Here is a 27127-nt window from a genome sequence, read left to right on the forward strand (position 1 = left end):
GGGGGCTCACCTGCAAAACTCCAGAGGGTCTCTACATAGCTATAATGGCAGAGGCCAGGATGGTTGGCAGGAACCAGACATCAAGGAATGTTTCTATTGTCACAAACTTGACCACATGGGAGACAGGTGCTGACCAAAAGCATACCACAAACAGAAGTCAAAGAGATAGGCTCAGTGCCCACAAAATCGCCATCCACAAAATCAAGCCCTGGGAAATCCAAATGCACCCCACACTCTTCCACAAGGAGTTCAGTCAGCCACTGCACAACCACAACAGGGATGTGCAGTCAGTTGAACCCCCATTGCATACCATCCATTTCATCCACACCTCAAAGTTTGCTGTATTAAAAATCTAAAGAAGGACCAAGGAGACAATATTAGGAACTCACACTTTTACTACCATTCTGGAATTCAGGGCAGCTGCATGCTTTGTCGATCAGGAATCCTCACTAGAGTCCACCATTCAGGTGACCTGCGGGATCCTCGGTCCCACACGGCTGCTGATCCCCCTGGGCAGGGCTGAATGGCCACACCCCAGGGGGAGGGCAGTCTGACGAGGGGGCAGGGTGGCTCCATGACCAGTCCTTAAAAGCAGGCACCCAGGACCCCGCAGTCAAATCCAATTATTACAGGTTCCAGTTATCAAATCAGAAGGTCCCCATTCTCAGGCATTGAGCCCAGGGTCAAATTTCCTTTGTAGCACATGGTCCCACCAGTACCCCCAAAAAACGAGTAGTCTCCAGCCAAATGGAGGCACCCTTTTTAGTTCTGAAATCAAGCTGTCCTTAATTGTCAGGAGCCAGGTTTCTCTATGCTGAGATAGTGAATATCCCACTACGTCTGCAGCACATGCACAAAAAACAATACGTTGCAAAGCGTCTGCAATGTGTTTAGTCATTAGGGAAGTTCACCAGAGTAGCCAAGCATCCCAAAGCCCGGCCCAGTCCAGGATCATCATCATCAGGCAGGACTCCAGCGGGAGCTTGTGGACATAGCCAGAGAAACTCTGTGTTCTTGTGATCCTAGTAATGCTTCCTTTCCTCTTTTCTCTTGAGTTTTCCAAATTTCCACATCATGCCATACCCCTCCAAAGTAGAGACATAAGCATGTTCACTAGTAGGAGGTCCCTAGTCACAAGCAAGAAAAGCAGATCCAAACACACTAGGAAGACACGGTCCAAGGTAGAGGGGGTGCCTAGAGGAAGGGGGTCCATGAAGTCCATCACAGCTCCGAGCAAGAGTAGAACACAAAATGTGCTCACACCTGTATCAAGCCTAACAATCAGCCAACACACAAGGCTTTACATACACCATCTGGAGAAAGTGGTAAGCCCAACCCCAAACACCGCAAACAAAATGAGCAGGAGTACACAGTGGCCATGGAGCAGTTTTCCAATCACCTCTGTTTCAGGAACAATGAGATAACAGATCACATGAGATCTGGGGAGGCGCCCAAAGGACCAACAAAAAGAAGCTTGTAGGAAAGTGAAATATTATTTGGTATAGCTGTTAAACCTTTCCATGTAATATTATCACAATGCCTCAAAGATGATCCTCAGATTCAACAACAATAATCCTTAGCTCAGTCCTAGCAGTGTGGCAAAGAGCAGTCAGGCATTACCGGAGGAAAATGTGTTAAGCATTTTACAGTACAATTATGATGAATAAGTAACTGACACCACTGGAAAGAAATCTGACACCAATTTGGAAAAATAGAGCTTAATTATATATACATTTAGACACGAAAACAACCTTTGTATCATACATATAAATAGAGTTATGATTTTTCAAAGCATTAGAAAGTAAATGCATTAAATAATGCAGACATTTAACATTGCATTCAATGGAAAAAACTGCTAGTGACAAACGGTCACATAGGGGTTGAATTCCTTTCCAGCCTCACAGGGTAGATATCTTTGGGGTACCAGGACCAAGGTTCAACAGTCATAGTATTTTAATTGTGCTCTGGGGATCCGGGTGCAGAGGTAACTTCTGAGCTGTTAGTGGGCTATAAAAATAGGCTTTTGACATTGCGGTCAAAGGGAAAAGTTGCTTAGTGACAAACGGTCGCTTCCAGGGTAGATGTCTTTGGAGTCCCAGGACTAAAGTTCAACAGCCGGTTCACTTTTACCTTGCTCGGTGAGTCCAGGTGCTGAGGTATCTTTTGGCTGTTAATCAACTTGAATCCGGTTGTGCCATGGCTGCTTTTTCCATGGGGAAAACGCTGCTAAGAAGAAGATGTAGGAACACCAGAGTGGGGTCTTTACTGATTTCGGTTTCTGTTCCTGGGAGCTGCTCTTTTAATGCATAGTCAAGTTTAGGGGGTCAGACATCAGCATGGTGACCAACAAGCCTTGGTTGTGGTAACAGTAAGTCAAAGGAGCTTCGACTGCTGGAGGTCCATAGGAATGAGGTAACAGCTCAAGACTTCAGTGCGAGCCGGACTACAACTCCCAGAGTGCACGGTACCACTTTTCTTTGGGCAATCTCCCAGCAGGCCCAGTGGCCAGGACTTCTCTAGCTTCAGCACATTGTTTTACCTACAACTTGCAAGGGACTAGTTCCGCCAGTTCAAGAGAGTCTGAAACTGATTCTGACTCCCACAGGGATCCCTCTGCCAGGGAGTGCTGAGTTTTGACCACGGACAAAAGTCACTCATGCAGTTCCAAGAAATGGTGTCACAGGGATCAGAGTATCCCTTAATTCCTCTGTAGCAGGGCAAAGTCTTACACATCGTCCCACATAAGTGTAGGTCAAAAGATACCACCCTCACCAATAGTATCCCCCATGCACACACTTGGAGAGGAGGGCTGGCGATGCCCATAGAGCCCTGGCTACAATTGATACTACCCAAATGTTCACGAGATCACTCCGAACAAATACTTCACGAGTCTGACACCCAGTTAGATAGAGACAGGAACCCCGAAGAAAATGATTGCATACTACACATGCAATAATGCACTGTTTTTTAACTAACCAATGAACCTAGGGGTGCACGCACTACCAAAAATGCCATAAAGTCAAATGCCACATGAAGTTAGGAACACATAGCCAATCAAGAGTCAGCACATTCCCAGTGATCACGTTCCCCTTTATGCCAGACATCTGTGCACATTATTCACTGACACCCATTGTGGTCCACGCAAGGTCGAGGCCCACCTGCATTTGTTATCAGGGGCCTTATTTACGACTACAAAGAAAAGGCCTGCATTCTTTACCAAAAAAGGATGAAATGAAACACTTTATGATACCCAAATAAAAGTATGGTACCTTGCTCAGATTGATTGTACTTTGAGACAGTCCTCATTCATGCTCCTGTAACTGTACACATGGCCGAAGCGTTTAATTAAACCAACTGTTCCTCTTCTGTCAAACGCCTCTTGTCTTTGTTTTTTCAAGGCAAATTCATTTTCAAGCAACATCTCCAAGCCCCCTAGCCCATCAGGAATTCTTGACAATTATTCTAAGATCACCACTATATATACATGAAACCTTGTCTCCACTTGCCATGCCTTTCTGAATCACTGACCTGATTTTCATCCACCGTGAAACTATGGACCGACACAAGGCAATTTTGATGGCTCTGCAGCAAGATGCACTGGAGCATTACCAGACATAAGCATTGGCATTCTTCATTGTATGAGCTCCTTAAAAACATCAATGTCCTAAATTACCTTTGTTGGATGGGCCTCACCTCCAAGCAGTATCTGACAAATGCTCTCACCAGCCTGCACTATCTGACCAAGTGCTCTCAACAACTTTCCTACATTTGGCCACCTCACAATGAAAAGATCTGTATTGGCAACTGGGGCCTTATTTATAGACTTGCGGTAACAGAATCTCTGCCAGTATATTCTGGAAGAGATAAATCCTCCATAATAATAACAAAACATTTTTGACAGATGCTTCTTATAGGGAGTAACGTTGTAAGAAAGGCACGGATCGGTGAAGTCACATTCAGAAACCTATCATGAGGGAGGAGTCAAGGATGAAGCCCAGGTTGCGTGTGTGGTCCGTGGGCTTGGGTGGGGGGCCCTGGGCAGGGGGCCACCAAGAGTCATCCCAGGCGGAGATGGATGGGCCGAGGATGAGGACTTCCGTCTTGTCCGAGTTCAGCTTCAGGGGGCTGAGCTTCATCCAGTCTGCGATGTCTTTCATGCCAATCTGGAAGTTGGCTTTGGCGGAGGAGGGGTCGTTGGTGAGAGAGAGGATCAGTTGGGTGTCGTCGGCGTAGGAGATGATGTTGAGGTTGTGCTTGCGTACAATGGCTGTGAGCGGGCTCATGTAGACATTGAAGAGGGTGGGGCTGAGCGAGGAGCCTTGAGGTACACCGCAGATGATCTTGGTGGCTTCTGCGAGGAAGGGCGGGAGACGGACTCTTTGGGTTCTGTCGGAGAGGTAAGAGGTGATCCATTCCAGGGCCTTTCCTTGGAACCCGGCGTGGTGGAGGCGGGTTGTCAGGGTGAGGTGGCAGACCATGTCGAATGCAGCCAAAAGGTCGAGGAGGATAAGGGCGGAGGTTTCTCCGTTGTCAAGCAGGGTCCTGATGTCATTGGTGGCTGCGATGAGGGCGGTCTAGGTGCTGTGGTTCGCTCGGAATCCGGACTGCGATGGGTCGAGGGAGCCGTTCGTCTCAAGGAAGGCTGTCAGCTGTATGTTGACGGTTTACTCGATGACTTTTGCAAGGAAGGGGAGGAGCGAGATGAGGCGGACGTTCTTGAGGTCTGTGGGGTCTGCAGTGGGTTTCTTCAGGAGGGCGTTGATCTCTGCATGCTTCCAGCTCTCCGGGAAGGTGAGCTGTGCTGCTTTTGTGCTATCCAGAAGGGTACTTGATCTGCTGGTGGGAATCTTTCCTAGTACGGCATTCAGCGTTTGATGGCTGATACCTGTAGCAGCCAATTGAGGTTGTACAGCCTGGGCAGCCCTCACAAGTTGATCTATAAGTGTTTGCATTATGAATTGTATAAGATTTCTGTAAAGGTTTACTAAATTTTCATATAATGTGCGCATTTCTGCTGCTGATAACCTCTGAATGTCTGGGTGTGGTGTATACAAGGCTAAAGGCATCATTAGGATGGCGGGTGGATCATGACGGAAAACGGGACCGCCCGCCATAAGGGCGGGGGTCCCATGGGGGAGATTAGGATACACATGCCACACTGCCAGGCGCATCCTGCATTTTTAACATTGCGGCGGCGGTGTTTTCAGCAGCACCCACCGCAATGCCAAAAATGCATGCTGTGCATTTGCATGCACAACGTGGCAGGCACCACGTAGTGCCTGCCATGTTGTGCATGCACATGCAGAGGGGTACCATAGGTATCCCCCATGTGCCCCCCCACCCCCCAACATCCTGGGGGCCCGCAATGGGCCCTCAATCTTGAAATCTGCATGCCTTTCCGTGGCAGCAACGCCACCACAGAAAGGCTGCCCTCGCCTGCATCCTGATATGGATGGTGGTCTCTAGCATACATGCCACCATATTAAACACTTCTCCGGCCAGTCAACTGGTCGACCGGGTGGAAAATCGGCAGCCGGTCTTCCCGTCCGCCGCGGTACCTCTGCCATAATAATATGGTGCGGGGGAAATGGGTGGAGGGCAGGCTAGGATGTTGGACAAATCGCCACCGCCTGCATGGCGGTGGCGATCTGCCCTGCATCCTAATGGGCCCCTAAGCCTGGCAAGGTCGCTCCTTCTTTACTGAGCAGACCGAATCTAAAATTTTTTACAGTATGGGGAGGGCACCTTTAAAGCAATTTATATGCTCTTGGTAAGTTAGCGAGACTTCTATGTCCAAGTATGGAAATTATGCATCTGGTGTCTCATCTGCAATATAAGTGTGAAACCATGTTGTGCATGCATCTGCAGCTGGGAATGTGCCCCCCCCAAAAAATACCTCTGTCCTGATTGCTTCCTGTGTCTCGACCATGAAGGTAACATCTCCACCCATTGCCGGGAGATCATGTTGCAATAATTTAATAGCAACTGCCTGTCTACAATTATCAGAAATATTTTGAGTAGCTGCTTCTACTTTAACGTCTTTTCCATGTTCATACATTTTAAAAATGAAAAATATTTTTATGAAACTGAATTTTTTTAGATTTGATTTGTACAATATGGGAATATTCTTTAATCCTTCAAGCTTGATAAAACCTACAGTCAATACACAGGACATACCTACTATGCTGTGGCAGATTCCCTTTTCCCACTATGGACGTCTCAGGTTAAAATGTGAGTAGGGGTCTCAGAGAAAGCACAATTGAATTACTCAGATTTGTCTGTTAAATAAGGTCTGAACCAATGTTGGTGGTGCCATGTCTTGTAGTTCCTACTGATCCATAGGATCTGTGCATTGTTTGGAAAACATAAACTAAGGGCTTGGTGTCAAGACTGATTCCGGACACCCTCGCAGGATATGTTGGCCTATAGACTAATTAGCTCACAGTGCCAATGTAATCCCCCCTAACCAACCAGGTAGCGAACAGTTTCTGGCAACCACTGAACATGACAACCCTGAACATTCAAGGATTCTGGAAACAGTACAGAACCTTTCACTCAGTCATTCGTGCTCACTTATTCTCAGAGAAATACACTGAGGATGCACAGTGGGACATTTTCAATAATATTTATTGAACAAACGTTATTCTTATATAAAATACTTCTGCTGCAATGACTAGGAGACGGAATAAAATACAGGTGATTGCGAGAACCAAATGAGTGAACAGTAGATACATTTCTACCATGGTGCTGAAGCCATGAATATATGCAGGCATATATGCAGTATGGTAATCTAATATAATCCTACGATGCGGACCCTGCACTAAGTGTACCTAGAGTGTCTATGGATGTAGAACCAAGAATTCCCCCAAAGGACGATCCAACCCCAATACCTGATTGGATACAGTGAAGGACCCCATCTTCGTCTCTAGTTGGACACCCCTCATGTAATGTCAGACCGGTTCATGGTGATTTCTCAGCATGCAGGGACCTTCGGTGTCAGCAGAAGTGGCTCCACTTTCAATCTACTAGGATTGCTATCATTCATAATACAAAGCAGCCTTCACAATGTGCACGCTAGATTTGTGATGCCATGGATATGTAGATAGCACTGTTGCCCCGTGGATGAAGATAGGATGACTTTTGCACCTAGTCCGTAGAGAGGCCAAGTACATGATGTTCAAGGCAATGTGATAATGTTATGCGAAGTTGGATGAGTAAACAAAGTAGTTTCAGAGAAACTAATCCAACATGCATGCAAATGTGGGCAAACGTTCACCACGGAAATGTTATTTTATAGGACAATGTAAGGAATAAGCTGACTCGCTACATGGGCCTAACTCAGGAATATAACAATAGGGTACGTAAGGAGGAAGAGAGTCAGGACCGTGTTGTGCACACTCTCGCTGAGTCCCCCAGGACAAGGCAGGAAGCAGGGCTTAGGTACACAGGACAATGGCAGCCACAAGGACCAGCTAGGACCACCAAACCCAGCCTCTGCAGCCACTTTAGCACCTCCATGCACAAGTAAGTAGTGCAGATGAGGCTGTCTGGCACTATGTGATGCATTTTCCAAGCCTGAAAACCCCTTTCTGCTGTTGAATGTGGTACCCAAATGTGTAGCTTTGACAGAAATACTGCCCAGAAAGTAGACAGAAAACCACCACAAGAAAGCTTCCCAACTGACCACATGATGATGGAAGCTGAGCGTGAGACGGGCAGGCAGTCACATGCACCCCCCAGCGACTCACTAGGATGACTCTCAAACTGGAGTAAGCCCAGAGAGACACCACTAAGTTGGTCCAACACAAATTGAAAAAGACGACCCTTGAGGGGGCCACATTGGCCGTGTGCGTTCACATGGCACAAGCCTTAAAGGGGGCTCAACTGCAAAACTCCAGAGGGTCTCTACATAGCTATAATGGCAGAGGCCAGGATGGTTGGCAGGAACCAGACATCAGGGAATGTTTCTATTGTCACAAAATGGACCACATGGGAGACAGGTGCTGACCAAAAGCATACCACAAACAGAAGTCAATGAGATAGGCTCAGTGCCCACAAAATCGCCATCCACAAAATCAAGCCCTGGGAAATCCAAATGCACCCTACACTCTTCCGCAAGGAGTTCAGTCAGCCACTGCACAACCACAACAGGGATGTGCAGTCAGTTGAACCCCCATTGCATACCATCCATTTCATCCACACCTCAAAGTTTGCTGTATTAAAAATCTAAAGAAGGACCAAGGAGACAATATTAGGAATTCACACTTTTACTACCATTCTGGAATTCAGGGCAGCTGCATGCTTTGTCGATCAGGAATCCTCACTAGAGTCCGCCATTCAGGTGACCTGCGGGATCCTCAGTCCCACACGGCTGCTGATCCCCTTGGGCAGGGCTGAATGGCCACACCCCAGGGGGAGGGCAGTCTGACGAGGGGGCAGGGTGGCTCCATGACCAGTCCTTAAAAGCAGGCACCCAGGACCCCGCAGTCAAATCCAGTTATTACAGGTTCCAGTTATCAAATCAGAAGGTCCCCATTCTCAGGCATTGAGCCCAGGGTCAAATTTCCTTTGTAGCACATGGTCCCACCAGTACCCCCAAAAAACGAGTAGTCTCCAGCCAAATGGAGGCACCCTTTTTAGTTCTGAAATGAAGCTGTCCTTAATTGTCAGGAGCCAGGTTTCTCTATGCTGAGATAGTGAATATCCCACTACGTCTGCAGCACATGCACAAAAAACAATACGTTGCAAAGCGTCTGCAATGTGTTTAGTCATTAGGGAAGTTCACCAGAGTAGCCAAGCATCCCAAAGCCCGGCCCAGTCCAGGATCATCATCATCAGGCAGGACTCCAGCGGGAGCTTGTGGACATAGCCAGAGAAACTCTGTGTTCTTGTGATCCTAGTAATGCTTCCTTTCCTCTTTTCTCTTGAGTTTTCCAAATTTCCACATCATGCCATACCCCTCCAAAGTAGAGACATAAGCATGTTCACTAGTAGGAGGTCCCTAGTCACAAGCAAGAAAAGCAGATCCAAACACACTAGGAAGACACGGTCCAAGGTAGAGGGGGTGCCTAGAGGAAGGGGTCCATGAAGTCCATCACAGCTCCGAGCAAGAGTAGAACACAAAATGTGCTCACACCTGTATCAAGCCTAACAATCAGCCAACACACAAGGCTTTACATACACCATCTGGAGAAAGTGGTAAGCCCAACCCCAAACACAGCAAACAAAATGAGCAGGAGTACACAGTGGCCATGGAGCAGTTTTCCAATCACCTCTGTTTCAGGAACAATGAGATAACAGATCACATGAGATCTGGGAAGGCGCCCAAAGGACCAACAAAAAGAAGCTTGTAGGAAAGTGAAATATTATTTGGTATAGCTGTTAAACCTTTCCATGTAATATTATCACAATGCCTCAAAGATGATCCTCAGATTCAACAACAATAATCCTTAGCTCAGTCCTAGCAGTGTGGCAAAGAGAAGTCAGGCATTACCGGAGGAACATGTGTTAAGGATTTTACAGTACCATTATGATGAATAAGTAACTGACACCACTGGAAAGAAATCTGACACCAATTTGGAAAAATAGAGCTTAATTATATATACATTTAGACAGGAAAACAAACTTTGTATCATACATATAAATAGAGTCATGATTTTTCAAAGCATTAGAAAGTAAATGCATTAAATAATGCAGACATTTAACATTGCATTCAATGGAAAATTCTGCTAGTGACAAACGGTCACATAGGGGTTGAATTCCTTTCCAGCCTCACAGGGTAGATATCTTTGGGGTGCCAGGACCAAGGTTCAACAGTCATAGTATTTTAATTGTGCTCTGGGGATCCGGGTGCAGAGGTAACTTCTGAGCTGTTAGTGGGCTTTAAAATAGGCTTTTAACATTGCGGTCAAAGGGAAAAGTTGCTTAGTGACAAACGGTCGCTTCCAGGGTAGATGTCTTTGGAGTCCCAGGACTAAAGTTCAACAGCCGGTTCACTTTTACCTTGCTCGGTGAGTCCAGGTGCTGAGGTATCTTTTGGCTGTTAATCAACTTGAATCCGGTTGTGCCAAGGCTGCTTTTTCCATGGGGAAAACGCTGCTAAGAAGAAGATGTAGGAACACCAGAGTGGGGTCTTTACTGATATCGGTTTCTGTTCCTGGGAGCTGCTCTTTTAATGCATAGTCAAGTTTAGGGGGTCAGACATCAGCATGGTGACCAACAAGCCTTGGTTGTGGTAACAGTAAGTCAAAGGAGCTTCGACTGCTGGAGGTCCATAGGAATGAGGTAACAGCTCAAGACTTCAGTGCGAGCCGGACTACAACTCCCAGAGTGCACGGTACCACTTTTCTTTGGGCAATCTCCCAGCAGGCCCAGTGGTCAGGACTTCTCTAGCTTCAGCACATTGTTTTACCTACAACTTGCAAGGGACTAGTTCCGCCAGTTCAAGAGAGTCTGAAACTGATTCTGACTCCCACAGGGATCCCTCTGCCAGGGAGTGCTGAGTTTTGACCACGGACAAAAGTCACTCGTGCAGTTCCAAGAAATGGTGTCACAGGGATCAGAGTATCCCTCTATTCCTCTGTAGCAGGGCAAAGTCTTACACATCGTCCCACATAAGTGTAGGTCAAAAGATACCACCCTCACCAATAGTATCCCCCATGCACACACTTGGAGAGGAGGGCTGGCGATGCCCATAGAGCCCTGGCTACAATTGATACTACCCAAATGTTCACGAGATCACTCCGTACAAATACTTCACGAGTCTGACACCCAGTTAGATAGAGACAGAAACCCCGAAGAAAATGATTGCATACTACACATGCAATAATGCACTGTTTTTTAACTAACCAATGAACCTAGGGGTGCACGCACTACCAAAAATACCATAAAGTCAAATGCCACATGAAGTTAGGAACACATAGCCAATCAAGAGTCAGCACATTCCCAGTGATCACGTTCCCCTTCATGCCAGACATCTGTGCACATTATTCACTGACACCCATTGTGGTCCACGCAAGGTCGAGGCCCACCTGCATTTGTTATCAGGGGCCTTATTTACGACTACAAAGAAAAGGCCTGCATTCTTTACCAAAAAAGGATGAAAGGAAACACCTTATGATACCCAAATAAATGTATGGTACCTTGCTCAGATTGATTGTACTTTGAGACAGTCCACATTCATGCTCCTGTAACTGTACACATGGCCGAAGCGTTTAATTAAACCAACTGTTCCTCTTCTGTCAAACGCCTCTTGTCTTTGTTTTTTCAAGGCAAATTCATTTTCAAGCAACATCTCCAAGCCCCCTAGCCCATCAGGAATTCTTGACAATTATTCTAAGATCACCACTATATATACATGAAACCTTGTCTCCACTTGCCATGCCTTTCTGAATCACTGACCTGATTTTCATCCACCGTGAAACTATGGACCGACACAAGGCAATTTTGACGGCTCTGCAGCAAGATGCACTGGAGCATTACCAGACATAAGCATTGGCATTCTTCATTGTATGAGCTCCTTAAAAACATCAATGTCCTAAATTACCTTTGTTGGATGGGCCTCACCTCCAAGCAGTATCTGACAAATGCTCTCACCAGCCTGCACTATCTGACCAAATGCTCTCAACAACTTTCCTACATTTGGCCACCTCACAATGAAAAGATCTGTATTGGCAACTGGGGCCTTATTTATAGACTTGCGGTAACAGAATCTCTGCCAGTATATTCTGGAAGAGATAAATCCTCCATAATAATAACAAAACATTTTTGACAGATGCTTCTTATAGGGAGTAACGTTGTAAGAAAGGCACGGATCGGTGAAGTCACATTCAGAAACCTATAGTATTATGAAAGCAGATTTACAAAGATGGAAATATGTGACTACAACATTTGTGCTTATTTGTTATCCAATTTAAATAACAAGGGGACCCCAATAAGTATCGGCGAGGGACCTCGGGGAGCTTAATCATATGTACACAACAGTGGTCCCTTGCAGGGAGAGGAATAGAATGACAAATGAATATAGACTCAATCAGTTCTATATTAGTGAAGACGTGCCCAGCCGGGCAGAGGTCCTCAAAGTTTATATTTAAATATAGGTATGTAAAACAAAATAACACCTTCAACAATTCAACATCCGTGGGGCACAAGCCTGTACCAACCCACGACAATACACAGACAAAAACATACACAAAAGGGCTTATAAGGCAAAATCAGCAGTCTCTGTAAGTTTGCAAATTGTTAGCAGAGAATTACTCATAGGTACCATTACATAATTTTGTCTAGAAAATTCAACAAGTATATGGTACACATTAGGTCCGAAACGTCGTCGACCTAATGTGTACCATATACTTGTATGTTTTTGTCTGTGTATTGTCGTGGGTTGGTACAGGCTTGTGCCCCACAGATGTTGAATTGTTGAAGGTGTTATTTTGTTTTACATACCTATATTTAAATATAAACTTTGAGGACCTCTGCCCGGCTGGGCACGTCTTCACTAATATAGAACTGATTGAGTCTATATTAATTTGTCATTCTATTCCTCTCCCTGCAAGGGACCACTGTTGTGTACATATGATATATTTGTTATCCAAGGCATTACCCAAGATGGCCAATGGGTAGGAGCTCCGCTCGGGAGCTCCTGCACAAGGGATCGCCTTTTTTTGGCGATATACCTGTGGCGAGGGATCACCTTTTTGGCGATTATCCTGGAAATTGCCCCCTGTGAACCCCCTCCTCCCTGGGGATTTTAAAGCTTTACCTTTACTGCGTGCCACCAGGATGATGTGATTGTCAAAATCGAGGTAGTCTTTTTAACAACAACTCGTCAAGCGGAATGCTAGGATATTTGCCGACTGCACGTTTGAGCTACTCACTGCTGCTGTTGAGCAGACAGATTTAGGATCACCTTTTGGGTCTCACTCCTGGGCTATCACCTACCTTCCGGTCTACCATCCTGCTGCAACTGCTATGCACTTAAAGCCTCTTCGTGATGGTGGCCCTACACATTCTACCGCTGCAGCTGCCACGATCCTGTGAGTTGATTTCCCCCGGTCTGAGCAGGGAGCGGGCGATGGGTTCCTGTCTTCGGCCCTCCCATCCTCCCAGCCACCCATCTGGTGATCCAGGAGTCGGGATGTCCTCCCTCCACTGAATGGACAACCACAAACGGAGTCCTCCTTCTTGGAGGTGGGAGGTTTTTGACGGGAGCTCCACTTGTGGCTTGTCTCGTCCATGGGGTTTATTTCAGAAACTTGGTCGCGGTCTAGCGATTGACTGTAGAGATTCTCTCTTATTCCCCTTCTCTCTTTTGTCCTCTTCCTGTGGGTGGCAAATGGTGGGGTGAGGTGGCCATTTTACCCCCATCCGATGGCCTTCCTCTGCGGTCTGCTAATTGTCGGAGCGGTGAGTGAAGCTGTCGCACTACGTTGCTGTCCCATGACATCAACTCTCCTGTTTTTCCTTTTTCACCCAACTCAATTTTGGTCTGCCTCTGTTTTGGCCCGTGGGGTAGGACTGACCCTGGATGCTACCCTCGTTGGTGCTGTTATTCCGAACTCAAACTTATTTATGTTTTTCATGCCATCTGCCTTATTTCCGACCCACCTTGACTCTTTTACTAAGTGTACCTGTATTTTCCCTTGTTCTGTTGCACTTCTCAAATGGTTTGGACTTTGCTGTTTTTTTCCCTGATGTACTTTCTTCCATTGCTGGCCTGATCTGACCCTTGATTCTACCCCCTCCCCCATTACCTTCTATCCCATATGTGGACTTTTGTCTTTCTTTATTATACTATGCTCCATTAACTAATGTTAGCTATGCAAAACTGTTCTCATGTAAAGTGCTCTGATACCTCCGGGTCTAACCAGCCTCAGCAACTTCTGAGGAATCTATGAACTTTATACCGTCTGCAGAGTCCTAGCAACATGGCCGATACCCGGTGGACCTACCTAGGAAGCTACAGAGAGATTGGCTGTTGATTTCACCCTCGGCCGTCACCTACCCAGCCAGACATTGGGCCGATTTTCCTTCGTCTCTCTACCATGTCTCCTTCCTCCCCCGCCTTCCGATAAATCAGCCGGCTTGTTTGACTATCTCTTTGTCCTTTTGGTTCCCCTGAATTACCTTTCCTCTTGCCGGTCTTTCCTAACCCGATCTTCATTTCAACCCCATTTTACTTTTGCCCTCTTTCTTCTATACCCCATAGGATGTGTGTATATGCTTAAGCAATGCTCTAGCAATCTCATGTTACTGTGTAATGCTGTTTTTTCCATTGTATACCAGGCTCCTGTAACTGACGTAATTTAGTCACTAGATTATCCTCATGTAAAGCACATTGATACCTCCGGGTCTATCCAGCGCAATATAAAACTCTTCAAATAAATATTTTTAAAAAAAAGATTTTACATTGGCATCACTTCCATAAGCATTTATTAATGTAATCATGGTTCTCACTAGATACATGTTTCTATGGGTGAACAGTCTAAATATCAAATTTTAAATATCGAGTTACCAAAATATTGAATTTTAAATATAGAATTGCCAAAATATCGATTCACAAAAATATAGTGGTGCAGAATATCGAAATGGATGTAAGGAATATCGTTTTTAATAATGTCGAAGTTAGTCATATCGAAAGTCCAAATATAGTTGTTAAAAATATATATTTTTTTGTTTTTTAAGTGTTAGAATATGTGTTCAAAGTATATATTATGTTTGTAATGTATGTTTGAATTTTTTTAAAGTAATGAATCTTATGTTAAATTATTTTTGCGTATTTTAGTTCTGTAGCAGATTGTGGGTTTGTAGGGGAATAGGGTGGGAAGTAATCTAATTATAATATATTAATTAAGATTTTATTTGAATTCATTAATTATATGTTAATTAGTTTTTGGGTAATTTTATTCCGTAGCGGGTTGAGGGTTTATGGGGGAATAGGGTGGTAAGTCATTTAATTTAAATTAATTAATTCATTAATTATTAATTTTGTATTTTATTATTTATATTGTTAATTGTGTTGATCAATTAATTAATTAATAATTATAATGCGATTAATAATAATCATTTATTGGTAATTATGTTTATTGTGTAAAAAATATTAAATAGTTAATAATTTGAACTTAAATATTATTAATTTGTTAATATGTTAAAAGTGTACTTTTTTAGGAGAGGGTTGTGGGTTTATAGGGGAATTGGGTGGGAAGTAATTTAATTGTAATTAAGTAATTATTAAATGTTATTTATTCATATTGATAATTAATTTATTGTTAATTATTAATTGGTAATTATTTCTTAATCAATTGATAATTATTAATAATTTCATTTATTATTAATTGGTAAATGTTTTAATATTTATTATTTATTGGTATTGATAATTAATGTATTGTTAAGTAATTACTAATTGGTAATTAATTTACATTAATTGATAATTATATTAATTATGTGCAATTTTATGTGGAGTGCATTGTGTGTTTATTGGGGAATAAGGTGGGAAGTAATTTAATGTTATAAAAGTTATTATTAATTCTTATTTATTGGTATTTTCAATTAGTTCTTTTTTTATGTATGATAATTCATTATTTAATTACGAAAATGTTTTAATTTATAAGTATGTTATCTTTAACCCCTACGCTATCCAAAACTTTCCCTACTGTTGCACTCACTGGAGTCGGACTAGTAATTTTTACCCACCCGCTATCCAAGACATTCCCTACTGTTTTACTGTTTTGCTATCCAACACTTTCCCTACTGTTGCACTCACTGGAGTGGGAAAAGTCATTTTTACCCACCCGCTATCCAACACTTTCCTTACTGTAGCACTCCCTGGAGTGGGAATAGTAATTTTTATCCACCGCTATCCAACACTTTCCCTACTGTTGCACTCACTGGAGTGGGAATATTCATTTTTACCCACCTGCTATCCAACACTTTCTCTACTGTACCACTCACTGGAGTGGGAATAGTAATTTTTACCCACCAGATATCCAACACTTTCCCTACTGTTGCACTGTTTGCAGTGGGAATAGTAATGTTTACCCACCTGCTATCAAACAGTTTCCCTACTGTTGCACTCACTGGAGTGGGAATAGTCATTTTTACCCACCCGCTATCCACAACTTTTCCTACTGTTGCACTCACTGGAGTAGGAATAGTATTTTTCCCTCCCGCTATCCAACACTTTCCTTACTGTTGCACTTGGTGGAGTGAGAATAGTAATTTTTACTTTCCCGCTATCCAACATTTTCTCTACTGTACCACTCGCTTGAGTGGGAATAGTAATTTTTACCCACCCGCTATCCAACACTTTCCCTACCGTTGCACTGTTTGCAGTGGGAATAGTAATGTTTACCCACCTGCTATCCAACACTTTCCCTACTGTTGCACTCACTGGAGTAGGAATAGTATTTTTTCCCACCCGCTATCCAACACTTTCCTTACTGTTGCACTTGGTGGAGTGAGAATAGTAATTTTTACTTTCCCGCTTTCCAACATTTTCTCTACTGTACCACTCGCTTGAGTGGGAATAGTAATTTTATCCCTCACATTATGCAACTATGCAACGTTTTCATTATTGTTATATTTAATGTACTGTAAAATATAAATACAAAGATATATTTTTAATGTTTTAGCTTATTACATATAATTTGTGTTTATATTTATAATCTAGGTTGATTTATATAAATATATGTAATTATATTTTAAAATGTTTTAACACTTAAAAATTATAAATAATATTTATTTTGTAATAATATTAAATACTTATATATATATATATATATAGGGAGGGCACTTGCTCTGACACTAACAGAAATAAATTCTGCACTGCTGACACTTCATCGGTGTGATGGCGTTTATGATTTTTGATTAAATCATTTGTGGAGAGGAGATCTGCGCCCGTTCATGACTGCAGCGAGAGGCGGTCGGGATTCTTTTGATATATATCATCGGTGTCAGCAGCAAGGAAGGAGGGGATCTGGCGCCTTGCAGGAGGGGGTCAGATCGCTCGTTAATGGCGGCGATAAAGCATGGCAGATAACGCACAGCAGCTTACACCTACCCACTTGGGAATCAATTTGGTGCAATACAGAGGACTCATGCAGCACGCCCACTTGGTGGAAACTATCGCGCACTGCAACATCCAGAAGGCCGTGCACCCGGCCGCGCCCTCACAGGCAGGTGTTTGTTAATTGACTTTGTGCGTGAATAAATGTTCTTCCTGTCTCCCTTCAACCACAAGCCACTGAAGAAAGGACTACGGGTGACCTGAAACGCGTCTGGCAATTTTAACTTTGGAGTAATATTACTGATGCAGTGTCTGCTGGCAAGCTAACATTAAAAGAAAATGAGCATAACCTGAAACCTCCTCTGGTCTCTCCGCTTTGGGCAAACCTGCGCTGTGTGGATATATATATATATATATATATATATATATATATATGTGTGAATGGTTTATTGGAGGCATCAGGGGAAACTGATTTAATCACCAAAACAAGGCAGAAATTGACATACGAATAAAAAAGTTGGAAGATACCATTAATGAGCGTAAAATCACCAAATTTGCCAGAGATAAAAATGACTATGCCACAGGTAGAATTTTTACCTTCTCCAGGAAATACGATAACTTGAAACGTAAAGCGGTGGCAAATACTGGCATTGCTCAAGCCAACCAACCTTCAACTTCTGCTAATACGGTGCAATCAGATAATAGCGACAGTCTCTCCCTGAACTCGCTTACTTCTGGTAGCGAAGACGATATTACACAAGGGAGAACTACAGAAGGACTTTCCAACTGCGAAAATTTTACACTGGTCGACGAACTGAATTTTGTGAGCGAGGACCGGCGTTATTCCCTGCGCTTCCGGCAACCTCAAACCAAACCAGGTAATCTAACAGCCAGCGCAGGCACGCAAGGAGGGTCATCTTCAAACGCAAATACCACGCGCGGAAAAGCAAAAAAGAATTGGAGAAGATAACCACCATGGTGGAAAATACTGTCATTAATTTGACTGACTTTCCTCTAACTATAAAAGAACAACAACTGCTCTCTCTCGGGCTATCATATTGTCCACCTAACAGGTTTTCATACAACCAAACACGGATTGACATTTACAAGTTTATCCGCAAGATTAAACTTATCAAATACTTTAAACTTGAATCTAAAAGGAATCAAGCAGCGACCACATCAGATGCCAACACGATGACACCTGCTTTACAAGTTCAAGATGCTGCGGGGCTACAAAACTTGCTTGATCTTGCCTTTGACAATGACTCACAGTCTACTCCTACAGTGAGCCAGAGCACTGAGATGAGCCGTTCAGCTGTCACCCCTTTTCGCCCGAAATCCACCTTTTTACTAATCATGCCCAGGGATGCGGTGGATGTATTCAGCGACAGGGTGATTGTAGAATTGAAAGCACTCAACAGAAAAATTCTTAGTCAGAGGAAACAGACTAATTATAATGACAACCAATATCACCGGCTTGTGAGCAAACTCCAAAAGAACAAAGACATTATAATTAAAAATGCAGATAAGGGTGGTAACACAGTGCTTTGGTCGACTAAAGACTACATCACTGAAGCCCAAAGACACCTTAATGATACTTCCTGTTATCTTTTGTCTTCTCAATTTGCGATGAACAAATGGCATGAGACTACGCGCAAACTAATCCACACATTGAAGCGCAAAGTTTTGCTCACTAAAGATGAATGCAATTTCCTGGTCAATGATCATCCGATCACACCTGTACTATATTTTCTACCGAAAATCCATAAACAGGTTACTCCAACTCCAGGACGTCCCATCATAGCTGCCATTGGGAGCAGCAATGAAAATCTTTCCAAGTACATAGACTTCTTCTTGCAGCCTCACATGCATAATCTTCCATCCTTTTTGAAGGACACCACGGACTTCCTCAATAAACTCATGGAAGTGGAATGGAATGAGAATTTACTATTTCTGGTAATGGATATAGAATCTCTTTACACGTCGATACATCATCAGCATGGCATGCAAGCGTGTAAATACTATTTGGGCAGAAGAGACATTGGTTTTCGAGATCATAACATCATGTTGATGGAAATGTTGAACATTTGTCTTACCACTAATTTCTTTAAATTCCAGGGTCAGATATACCAGCAATTGCGCGGTGTGGCGATGGGCTCGTGTTTCTCCCCCAGCTACTCCTGCTTACATATGGGCTGGTGGGAGGAACACGAGCTCAGGACCACACACCGCCGCTGGCTACCCTATATTGCGCATTACTGGCGCTTTATAGATGATGTCTGTATTATCTGGAAAGGATCAACGAAGGAGGCGGAAATGTTTGTTGAAGAAGTCAATGTGAATGCTTTCAATCTTAAATTCACCTCTACCATCACGACTGATTCAGCAGAATTTTTAGATGTAAACATATTCATCAAAAATAACCAAATTGAAACCTGCCTGCACAGAAAGGCCACTGCAGGCAATTCAATTTTGCATGCTCACAGTTCTCATCCTGCCCACACAATCCGGAGCATCCCCTATGGGGAGTTCATTCGTATCTGCAGAATATGTAGTGATAATGACTCTCTTGAGAAATGTTTAAATGAATCTAAACAACGTTTCATCCACAGGGGTTACTCTGATTCTATCCTCGATAAGGCTCTTCATAAAGCATGTACATTTGAGCGGAAAACACTACTCATGCCTAAGGTTCCTAACATCCCTACCACTGAGTGCAATGTACGTCTCATCACCAACTACAGCACTCAGGAGCGTAAAATCAGGCGTATCATTTCTTCTGAATGGCCCATAATCCTTACGGAAGTCATTCTTGGGCCGATGATTCCTAGCATCCCAAATATCACATTCAGAAGGGCTCCTAGTATGCGAGACGCCCTTGATAGACCTATGCCTGAAGACCCACCTAAAAAGAGCCTGATAACCAAAACTGGTTTCTTCAGATGTACATCATGTCGAGGCTGTACTTTTGCCAAAAATAGTACGCATTATGTCACTGCATTCTGCTCCACACCTATTCCGATTCGAGAACACCTTACATGCAGATCTGATTATGTCGTATACAAACTCAAATGCACCTGCAACCTTGAGTACAGCGGAAGTACTAAACTTCCGGTGCACCAACGGATTTTGCAGCATATCCGTGCAATTGTCAACAGCGACAACAACTATCCTGTCGCTAGACATTTTCAAGCTGTACATGATAAGAAATTGAGGGATCTCGAATACACAGTTCTATGCTCTGTACCTCAACCCAGACGGGGAGGTGACAGAATGAAACTTCTTCGGCAGAAAGAATCTCATTTGATTCTTGCTTTAGATACTTTTCTGTTCCTTTTTTCCTTCACTTCATTATTACTTTTTCTTGCTTTCTCTGATCGGCCTTTTTTGGTTTAATCTTTCTGATATAATTTGGTTTTCTTTTTCTAAACATTCATTATTTTACATCTAGTGTGCTGAGGTTCAACTTACATGATTACTCATTTTTTCATATGCAATGCTTGAAATATTTCACCTTCATTTCTATGCACAGGGCATTTATAAAGCTGTAGTACAATAGCTAGGTTTTTTTGGCAATGTAACTTTGGCACTATGTCATCAGTTTCTCTTCCATGTTCATTTGAACAGCATTGCTTCAGGTGGTTTATGTCTGGCACTTGGCCGTCACTTTGTTTGTAAATAACCCCCTTTTTTTCAAACGTCCACTTGTTTTTCTCAAAGCAGCTATACCCTTTGTACATAGTATTTTATTTCAAGTCCATGCGCATATCGACTTAAAACTATTTTTTTCGAATAGTATGCAAATTTCTGTGACCGTGTAAACTCAGCATTTGTTTTATATGTTTCTTGATACATTGTTTCAACATTTCGTTATTTTGTAGTCCATCTATCATGTTTATTATTCAGAGAAGGCGTATGTCATTGGTTGTTTTCATTTTGCCCTTTGTTAATGTTTACTATATATGCACTTCCCTGTTTCTGGCGCGCTGTGTGAACAAGCTCTCTCGTAGAGTGAAACGCGTCATCCTTTCATTAAACGTCTTCCCTGTTCTCCATTGTTGGATTTTGTTATTTCTCGAGGCTACGTTGGATTGCTGGGCGCGAGGCTTCTGAGGTCCTGACCTTTGGCTCCGCTCTACTATCACGGAACCTGGACTGTTTTCTTTATATATATATATATATATATATATATATATATGTATATATATATATATATATATATATATATATATATATATATATATATATATATATATATATATATATATATATATATATATATATATACCTGTTAGTTCCGCACGCCCTCAAGTCAGGAAACGCCACATGAAGAAGGAACAGAAGACCCAGGATGCAGGTGAGTATTTTATTTGGCATACTTCGTCGGCATAACGTTTCGGCCTACAAAGAGGCCTTGTTCACACGTTTATATATATATATATATATATATATATATATATATATATATATATATATTACCTTCTGGCGGTCGCCAGTAGGTATATAAAGTTAGGACCTAGTTTCCATAGGAAATCCACAATATTCTATTGGGAATAACTTTGGCGCCGGTTAATGAATCTATGTGAATTTCTCAAAGAAGATGGCCCGTTACGCTCCGCTCCTTCCCTGAAATTTTCGGGGGGATTTGTGAAGCGGGGGCTGAGAAAAACGAGGGTCCCAAAACATGTTTTCCCCATGCAATTTTCCTTAGGACATTTAGACAAGGCTACAGCCCGAACCGATGAACAGAATTACACCAAACTTGGCAAAATGGTAGGGCCTGGTACGGAGTACGCCCTTTTGGGCACGGTGCGCGTACCCCACGATTTTTCGTTTTGTTTATTTTTTTGCCCTGGTGGTCCTCCTGGGACCCCCTCTGAAGGGCTAGGGGGTCAGGGGGTCTCTACCCTGGCCCCTTTTTGCATTTTCCACTCTTGTTTTGGGATCTCCTGTGCCTCAGTTCCCCTGAGAAACAAGCATGGTGTAAAAAGGGGTGTTGTCTCAATACTTCAGACGACTGCCAGCCAATCAGGAGTGTGCGCAGACCTTTCCAAGCATGGGCTGCATTGATTGGCTGTGAAAACTCCAAACCAGGAAGTTTGGCCAGCCATCTTGTGCTCGGTAGACCGAGGCACAAAATAAGCAGAAAAACAAACGTGTAGAATGCAAAAAGGGGGCAGGGTAGAAACACCCTGACCCCCTAGGGCTGCTCAGGTGGTCCCACAAGGTTATTAACATATTTAAACGTTATGCACTAATAGAATTAACATTTAGAAAACCTTCGAAATTCATTGAAAAAAAACATAGGTTTCACGCCTGATATAGTTAGGAATTAGCATTTAAAAAACCTTGCAAATTCACTGAAAAAACAGAGGTTTCAGGCCTTATATAGTAAGGAATTAGCATTTAAAAAAACTTGCAAATTCACTGAAAAAAAACATAGGTTTCAGGCCTTATATAGTTAGGAATTAGCATTTAAAAAACCTTGCTAATTCACTGAAAAAACCATAGGTTTCAGGCTTTATATAGTTAGGAATTAGCATTTAAAAAACTTTGAAATTCACTGAAACATCATCTCCTACGCCGACGACACCCAGCTGATCCTCTCCCTTACCAATGACCCCGCCACCGCCAGAGCCAACCTTCACGAAGGGATGAAAGAGGTAGCCGAATGGATGAAGAACAGCGGCCTGAAACTGAACTCAGATAAGACGGAAGTCCTCATCCTGGGATTCTCACCCGCCGCTTGGGACAACTCCTAGTGGCCCCCCGCCCTAGGCAGCGCACCCAAACCAACAGACCACGCACGCAACCTGGGCTTCATCCTGGACTCCTCCCTCTCCATGGCCAGACAAGTCAACGCCGTCTCCTCGTCGTGCTTCAACATCCTGCGCATGCTACGTAAGATCTTCCGGTGGATCCCCACCGAGACCAGAAAGACGGTCACCCAGGCCCTCGTCACCAGCCGTCTGGACTACGGCAACACCCTCTACGCCGGAACCACCGCCAAACTCCAGAAGAGACTCCAGCGGATCCAGAACGCCTCAGCACGACTCATCCTGGACATCCCCCGTCGCAGCCACATCTCCGGACACCTGAGAGATCTGCACTGGCTCCCGGTCAACAAGAGAATCACCTTCCGTCTCCTCACCCACGCACACAAAGTCCTACACAGCCAAGGCCCAGGATACCTCAACAGCCGCCTCAACTTCTACGCTCCCAAACGCCAGCTTCGATCGACCAGCCTCGCCCTCGCCGCCGTACCCCGCATCCGTAGAGCCACCACAGGGGGACGGTCCTTCTCCTACCTCGCCGCCAAGACATGGAACTCCCTCCCCACCCACCTCCGCCTGACCCAGGACCACCTCGCCTTCAGGAAGCAACTCAAGACCTGGTTGTTCGAGTAGTAGCAGACCCCCCCCCCCCCAGCGCCTTGAGACCCTCTGGGTAAATAGTGCGCTATATAAATGCGATGATTGATTGATTGATTGAAAAAACCATAGGTTTTAGGCCTTATATAGCTAGGAATTAGCATTTAAAAAACCATTGAAATTGCTCCTATATAGTTAGTTGTACTAACTATATTTTGCGCACCCGCAATCCACTGCTGATGATGTCACATATTACATCATTCATGAAATGGTCAGTGACATCACTGATGACATCTCAAATGACATCAGTGAATTTCAAAGGTATTTTTAAATGCTAATTCCGAACTATATAAGGCCTGAAACCTATGGTTTTTTCAGTGAATTTGCAAGGTTTTTTAAATGCTAATTCCTAACTATATAACGCCTGAATCTAAGGTTTTTTCAGTGAATATATATATATATATATATATATATATATATATATATATATATATATATGTATATATATGTATATATATAAAAATATGTATGTTTATTTTTTTTAGATCACATTTTATATTTATGAAATTTTACCTTTTTTAATTTTGAATATGTTTTATTTAATTATATTTATTATTTAATGAATGTTATATTATTTTTAAGACATTTGAAAAATTCGATATTTTAGCATTCTATATTTTTACCATCAATATTTTTTATTCTATATTTTTGCACTTACCTGTTTGTAGATAGAGGGTCGATATTCTGTCATTCTATATTTTTACTTCGATATTCTGGTAAGTCAATATTCTATATTCTGTCAGTGATCCGTTTCTATGTCAATGATTAACAAATAGCTCATAGAAATTTGGCTGTGTTGCTCTAATAAACATTTGTTGGAATTATTAGGTCCTATTCTCCAGTTTTCCGTTATTAACTCTCAATGAATTCCTTTGTCATATGTAGATAATACATTTTCATTTTTATGAATTTGAATTACACCCCGTACAATCGTTGGATGTTAGAGGAACACGTTTGTTCACCCATATCCCCATTATTGTCGGAACTAAAATGTGTGACTTTTAATTTAAAGATTAATGTTAGAAAGTGCCACAGCTTGCTCATACTTCAAGCAGATTTGTAAAATTCTGACATTATTTTTTTTAATTAGATCTTCTGACTACTGGGGTTATTTAAACCCTGGCTGATGGTCTTCCATGACATTCACCACTTTGACAGAAGACCCTCCTGCCTGACACGGACTCTCTTTACAGCACTGGAGGGTTGCCTCGCATGGTAGATACAGACCGGAAAAATGAGTGACTATCACCTGGCCCTCATTAGGGCAGCAGCATAGCTACTATGCTCTAGCAGCAGCGATTCCGCTACTAGAGAAGCACTGCCCCCTCTCCCCCGCTGTAAGTGAAGCAAACATGAAAAGTAAAATGATAATAAAGAGGTTTTATTACCATGTGATTTTTCAGTGCAGCCAGCATGAGCTGAGTGTCAGGGTGGGACTGGCCATTGCTGCTGATTGGCAGCAGAGAGCAGAGGTGTTTGCTGCTCCAGTTTAAACTGAGCATGTCACGGCCGGCCTGACATGCGCATTTTAAACCTCTCCAACCCGAGTTGTCTTAGACAACTGTGTGGAGAGCAGGCATAGTCCTCCCGTGCCCGAGGGAGAGACGAGGCAACCCACTCTAACTAATCCTGGTGCTTATCTCATGCGGGGTAATATTATCAGCAGCATCAGAGCAGCGTGAGGATTAGTTAGGAAGAGTGGCTCTGAGACTCCTCTCTGCCTTGATGCCTTGGAAGGACTGCAGGACCAAAGAGGAACACAAGGTAGTAGGTAAGTAAGCTGTTTTATTTTTTTAATGAAGACTGCTTTTATACCCACTTACTAGCAGTATGAGAAACTCTCACCACCTTGGCTTCAGCCTTGACTCCAGAGCTCTCAATCGTGGCCCATTATAAACATTGCTTATAATGAACCACAATGGAGATTTTAAAATGGAAGCAGTCGCTACTGTGCTCTAGCTGTCTTGTCACTGATAGACTGCTGGGCCAGACGTTACTATCAGATGAGCCAGCAGAGACTTGGCCCCTTGTAACACAGCAGCTCCCTAGACTTTGCATAGAGCGGAAAAAACTGTTATTTGGTGAGGTAGGAGGACCACCAGATTATTCCATTCCTCCCTCTCTGCCAAACCCTAAATGAGTATTACTATGCATGGTGACAACTACATGTTTTCATACAAGCATAACTTTCTTCCAGAAAGGCACTCTTCTTCCAGTATGCAAACTAATGTGACATTACACTTTTTTGTACTTACCCATTCTTTCTTATTATTATACAGAAAAAGGAGCGCGAGTTGCAAGCCAAGAAGCCTGTTAATGCCTACACCGGTGGCCGAACGACTCAAGCGCCAAATATCCCCAAGGACCAGGCTCCATCGACCATCTCAAATTCAGCTTCCACTCTTGTGAAAGCTGTGGAAGACAAGCCACCAGAAAGCAAAAAGACCTACAACAGCGTCAGTAAGATCGACAAAATGTCCCGGATAGTTTTTCCAGTTCTGTTTGGAACTTTCAACCTAGTTTACTGGGCAACCTATCTTAATAGGGAGCCTATCATCAAAGGTGCAGGGCTGACCAAATGAACTCAGGCACCCTCAAATTTTGTGAGCCATATTTTCAAAGCCAATACATCAAGGAGCATCGCAGGCCCACCGAACTTTCAAAAATGTGGGTCTATTCTTCAGGAAGTCTTTGCATGTATAATAATATGCTCTGATTATACTGCCTTGATTGTTTTCCCATCGAACAGCACACATTGTAGGGGAAAAAGGGGAGTATAACAACAACAGATCTTTCTAGAAAAAAAGGGACTGCCTTTTGGACTTGTGAACGATCAGCAGATGTCTCTTATAGTGTACAAAAAAATGACTGGTTGCATTTTTAACAATATCAATGTAATATTTATTTTCTTTTGTAACTAAAATGCACAATGGTCAGTGTTAGAGCTGGAAGTGTTTTTTAAACCATTGCCTAAAAGCCAGAAACCATCTGTGCAAATGTCTGATGCACATTAGAAGGCCAGCAAAGAACATATTCTAAATTTGTCAGACTTGAAGTACATGTACCTATATATTTTCACCTACTTTTGGTAGACGTGATGCATGAAACTATGGTACAACATAGATGATAATGTACAAATATATATGCTACAGAGCCATCTTTAGCACTATGAAGAAATTGTAGATTTACATTATGACAATGAGATATTTTAGATCTTTTTCTAGGTAGACATGGCAAGTCATTGAATAAAAATACTTTTTGTAAACTGTAGTTAAGTTTTTCTGCAATTGTACCTGTACCTGTGAATAAAATAATTCTTATACGAATCAACTGCAGTAGGAGGCAACAAGCTTCTGAAGTGAGTTTACAAAGTGTTGAATAATGAATATGCAGTACATGCGCAATGTCAAAACACCATAGAAATCTATTCAAGAGGAAGCTGTCGCAAAGCTGATTGGAGTAGTAAAAGAAACAGACTGATGTAATTTGTTCATATTTTACTAAATGCGATGACAACGTTCATTATTTTTTGGTCAATATATCTTCTAATCATGTATGTGATTGAAACAATTTTGTCTGAAAGGATGTCAGATTACAATGGGATAGGTTTGAAAGTTTGAAAGGAACAATAAAAAACGAATCATTTAAAGCAAAAGTGAGACAACTATCAAGCATAGTCAAAGCTTATGCTGTG

At 42.8% G+C, this 27127-nt stretch overlaps 1 protein-coding gene across 1 annotated transcript in view; it reads left to right on the top strand.

Moving 5' to 3' along the window:
* GABRA5 (gamma-aminobutyric acid type A receptor subunit alpha5) overlaps nucleotides 1–26701 on the top strand; it is a 552901-nt gene extending 526200 nt beyond the window's left edge. The window contains exon 10 of the mRNA XM_086934182.1: nucleotides 25713–26701. Within this exon, the coding sequence (XP_086790308.1) occupies nucleotides 25713–26015 (303 nt within the window). The 3' untranslated portion in view covers nucleotides 26016–26701. The remainder of the gene's footprint in view (nucleotides 1–25712) is intronic.
* Nucleotides 26702–27127: the final 426 nt, after the last annotated feature.

This window comes from Lissotriton vulgaris, chromosome 8, assembly GCF_964263255.1.
Source record: "Lissotriton vulgaris chromosome 8, aLisVul1.2, whole genome shotgun sequence".
NCBI classification, from domain to species: domain Eukaryota; kingdom Metazoa; phylum Chordata; class Amphibia; order Caudata; family Salamandridae; genus Lissotriton; species Lissotriton vulgaris.